The 5,132-nt window shown below is 30.0% G+C and overlaps 1 protein-coding gene across 1 annotated transcript; it reads left to right on the forward strand.

Annotated features, from left to right (window-relative positions):
- Window positions 1–1,960: 1,960 nt before the first annotated feature.
- LOC139869317 (gibberellin 20 oxidase 3-like) lies at window positions 1,961–4,904 on the forward strand. Its single transcript, XM_071857629.1, has 3 exons — window positions 1,961–2,472; window positions 4,100–4,430; window positions 4,632–4,904. Exons 1-3 carry the CDS (start codon window positions 1,961–1,963, stop codon window positions 4,902–4,904), a joined length of 1,116 nt encoding a protein of 371 aa, XP_071713730.1.
- The last annotated feature ends 228 nt before the right edge of the window (window positions 4,905–5,132 follow it).

The following is a 5,132-nucleotide window of genomic DNA, read 5'->3' on the forward strand; positions in this document are numbered from 1 at the left end:
AATCGGTGTTAGGTATCGAATAGGACGTATGACAGGCGATTAGGGTTATTGGGGTGTGTGACTTCAACAATGAGGTTTAAACCCGTATATATACTGCAACTCAGACACAGTCGGTCGACTGTGTGAGACAGTCGGTCGACTGTGTGAGACAGTCGGTCGACTGAGTTACACAGTCGGTCGAGTGTGTGGACACACTCGGTCGATTGTTTATGCAGTTTAACCTATTGATTGTTTAACAAATTAAGCACGTACAATCACATATATAATCAATAGTCTCAAAGTACATTATTACATGACTAAATGTATTAAAACGTCAAGCAATCTACGACTGGGGATTATATGCACCAACAGTTTACTTTGAGCAAGAAATCCCTCAGCCATCTGGTTGTATTGATCGAATTTTATTAATAAAATCATTATCTTGCCAAGAAAAAAACTTTGGAGTAAAACATAGGGATAGTCAAAATAAGAAAATACTCGTAATTTTTTTTAAAATGTATCAGAAAGTTTATTAAAAAATATTATTTTGAGTTAGTGTAGATGTCTCCTTAAACAACCCATTAGAACTCTTACTTTTTACATGATTGACGACATAGTCAATCGCTAACACAAAAGAGACTAATTATTTTTTTTCAAATAAATATATTTTTTTTTGGAAGTCTAATTATTTTTTATAAGTAAGCTAAGCAATTTTTTTTTTGAAAGGAACAGTTTAGTCAATATTATTATTTTCATTGGTGCTCAAATCTATATAGTCATATAAGGATTTAAAATGATGATGTCATCATTAAACTAATTACCCTTTACTTTTCATAATGATGATTTAATAATTAAATATTAATTTAATTAAAAAATAACACGAAATCTTTTATAAAAAGAAATATTAATCTCTTCTAAATTGTAATTTTATTTTTTTTAAAAAATTTAAAAGGCATTTATTATTACTAATAATTATTATTATTATTATTATTAAAAATATAAATATAAATACTCTGAGCGAATTTTATTATTATTATTTACTTTTAATATAATAATTATAATTATAATTATTATGTTATTAATATTCAAATATGGATTCTTTTTACGAAATTAATTACGTTACATATGTATGCGAAAATACATGTCGATATTTGTAAAAATAACGACAAGCTTCTTAGTCAAACGGGTCATTAAAATAAATGAGTTTAACATTTACATTCACTTAATACCTAAAACATGTCATTAAATTATTTCGTTTAAACAAACTCGTGATTTCACGGGTCATTTCACTAGTAGGTATAAAAAGGCTATATTTGATTGGAACCAATGGATCTCGAGCCCATTATTCTTCGATTCAAATGTTTTCAGGAAATTTAGGATAGGCTAGTGGTTTCAAGAAATCCGGGGATTCCAATCCGCGGGGTTATGACTCGATTGTTTTTCCATCTAGGAGTTCCGATATTGGCTAATAGTTATACCGTAGGTTTTATGCCTCACTCCCGGAGTAGTCGTTTTGGAGGGGAGAAATTGGGGTGGTTCGGGGTAATTTGTCGTTGAATTGCCAACACTGTGCTTCGTTCCATCTCAGCTTGTTTTCTCAAGTAAAATCTCCTTCTTAATGATAATGAATGGACCACGTCGTTTTCCTACGACAACGGGGGGCTATCTTTCGTTAGATAGTTGTAACTCTCTCATTTCATCGTTTTCCTAGATGTAATTTTCTCGTTTTGATTGAACATTGTAATTGTAAATGTTATTCTTTTCATATATAATACGGAGTAAAGTTTACTTTGCTGTTAAAAAAATTATTATTATTTTTATTTATTTATTTATTTTTGCATAAAAACAAAAATTACTACTCGTATCATACAATGAAATGTAATAAATGTACAATTAAGAATAAATGCTACTATTCATCATCTCGATCTTATCCTCTTCTATAAATATTAGAGATCCATAAGTCTTTTTGAATTGTGTTACAATGGAGCAAATTAAGAATGCTAACTATGAAAACAAAATCATTGAATCATCCAAAATCTTTTTCCAACAAACCCATGATCACTTTCCAAAGCAATTCATATGGCCAAAAGATCATCAATCTTCTTGTACTGAAGAGCTAAACGAACGCATAATAGACCTAAAAGGCTTTCTTCAACGTGATAAAGATGCCACATTACATGCAGCCAACCTCGTTAAGGAATCATGCCTAAAACACGGCTTTTTTCAGGTCGTGAATCATGGCATTGATCCTGAACTGCTTATGTTGGCCGAGAAGCATGGTCGTGCGTTTTTCGAGCTTCCGATAACCGAGAAATTGAAGTGCCAAAAGAAAAATGGAAGCATTGTTGGTTATGTTACTGCACATGTTGATAGGTTTGCTGCTAAATTACCGTGGAAGGAGTTGGTGTCGTTTGAGCATCATGAAAATGGTCCTGAACGAGTTGTGGAAGAATATTTCAATGCTACATTGGGTAGTCACTACAAAGAAACCGGGTATGATCGATGCATGCTACAATAATTACTATCTTTAATCATTTATTTTCTGGTATATGTAATATAATTTGAATTTCAACATTAACTTTTTAATATTATATTTATCTCTGCATGCAACTATTTATATAGATTAAATCGATACAGTTGTGAAATTTTAGACATATTGATGAATTTTATGGTGATGAATTTATATTTATTTATCATAATATTAATTGTCATTCATTTTTGTTGAAATAAAATAAAATTTAAATTAAGTAATTTTATTAATTAGTGTTTATCTACTCCACGATGAAGATTTTACATCAAACCTAATGATCATATCCGGTATCCATATGGTAATATGTTGGAGATTTAGAATATTTATAGTAATCTAAAATCGTATATTAATTAGCTGTTATCTTAAACAAATACGAGTAATGAGTTAGTTAGAAGTTAGAATATTTTTATGTATATGTATGTATATGTTATATATTTGTATGTATGTATAGATAGTTTAACAAGTGGTTTTGTACCATATGGTAAGTTTGGTGGTTCAAACAATACGAATTTGCAAACGATAGTACGGAGTACTTATTTTTTATGTGCTTACATATTACACGTAACAATATTCGTTTACAATTCAATATATGTTTTTGAGTAATTATTTTATATCAAAATTAACATTCGATTTATTAAAAAATTGATAACATTCGATTTATTAAAAAAAATGTCTACTTTAATACTCTGTACTAAGTTTTTTAAAATTTGAGGTTCGCTATAGATGATAACATGATGATTTATATTAAATATATTGGATATTATTTTAGTAATAATGAAATCATTATTTAATAAACCTATCCTTGAAAATGATGGTTTGAAACTTCAGAATTTTATTGTATCTATTTTTTTCAAGTATTTAAAAAGAGTTAATAAATGGTATATGACGAGTAAAAAAACCTCACATTTCGCTGCGGGATGGTTTGCTCGGTTAATTGAAAGAGATTAATTTATTCAGTTATCAGTCGGTTAATTTATTCGATTAATTAAAGGTAAAAAATAAAGGGATAAAAAAGAATTTAAAAAAAAAAATTAGGGGAAGTAAAAAAGGAAGGGAAGAAACTTAAAAAAAAAAAAAAAAAAAAAAAAAGATGCTAAATTACTGATTTACCCTCGGAGTTGAACAGTGACACATCCCTTCAAATTCAATACGAGTATGTTTTATTATTATAATATAATTGTCAGCTGGTATTAACCGACTGCTGTTGGACCCAAGCCTCTAATAGGTTCAAGTAAAACACTTGATTTTAAAAAATAGCTACAAAAATATTTAAAATACTTATTCATAGTATATTTCTTATACGGAGTATATGGGTTGGTTTGGTGAATTGTGTGTAAAGTAACTAATGTCAATTGATTATATTGATACGAGTAGTATTATACTATTCATAAGGGTATGTAGGTTTATTTATTTATTTAAATTTTTTTTTTTTTTTTTTTTTTTTTTTTTTTTTTTATATATATGGCGCTTCTTGCTATTTATTTATTTATTTATTTGTTTTCCTTCTATTCCTCTGCGGCTTTGCTCAACTGGTCTGACCTTTTCCTCGTTTGTAGCTAATGCCAGTTGATTATATGGTTGTATATGCAGCTTAATCTTCCAAAAGGTTTGTGAGTCAATGAGGAAATTGGCTCTAGAATTACTGGAATTACTTGAAATTAGTTTGGATGTTCATAATGGGATCAATAGCTACTATAAACAGCTTTACGACGATTGTGTCTCGCTAGTAAGATGCAATAACTACCCGAGGTGCGACAAGCCCGAGCTTACTTATGGGGTCCAGCCTCATCGTGATCCGACTTCACTAACTATATTACATCAAGATGATGTTGGAGGACTTGAAGTGTTTACTGATAACAAATGGAAATCAGTTAAACCTCATCCTGAAGCCTTAGTCATCAACATTGGTGACACTCTTCAAGTACATTCATTCTTGATTTCATACTTTATCATTGATGATATTTCCACTTTTGAATTTGATAAATTCACTTAAACTGCAAATTGGATACTTGTACTGTACAAGTGATAATGCATATTTTGTAGTGGATCTATCATTTTTTTTTAGTGGATATATCACCATCAATGTTTTATGGATGATATTAATTTAGTTTTGAATTTGTAGGCACTTACTAATGGGAAATACAAGAGCTGCTTGCATAGGGTAATGGCGAACAACGTGAAATCAAGGTTGTCATTTACATATTTCTTGTCCCCGAGATTAGATAAACAGCTAAAAGTGCCTCGAGAATTGGTTGAAAGAGATGGGAAACAAGAGTATCCTGATTTTACATGGGGTGAGTTTCTTAACTTCACCCAAAAGCACCACAGAGCTGATGACGCCACACTTGATCACTTCACCAAATGGCTTAAAACATCCAATAATTCCAAGGCGTAACTAGGTGAATAAAAGTTTAGTTATCATTAATATTACTAGTAATAAGCTTATGAATGTGATTTCAAACACCTTTAGTACTGTATTTTGGATGTTTATCAGTGACGTATTTTATTTGCTATCGCGTGCGGTTCCTATTATCTCTGGGTCTACTAAATTAATGATGATATAATTAGAATATTAGGACGGGCCAATCCAATTGTAATTATGAGCTCGGTCAATTAGAGTAGG

Source organism: Rutidosis leptorrhynchoides, chromosome 9 (genome assembly GCF_046630445.1).
Source record: "Rutidosis leptorrhynchoides isolate AG116_Rl617_1_P2 chromosome 9, CSIRO_AGI_Rlap_v1, whole genome shotgun sequence".
Taxonomy (NCBI): domain Eukaryota; kingdom Viridiplantae; phylum Streptophyta; class Magnoliopsida; order Asterales; family Asteraceae; genus Rutidosis; species Rutidosis leptorrhynchoides.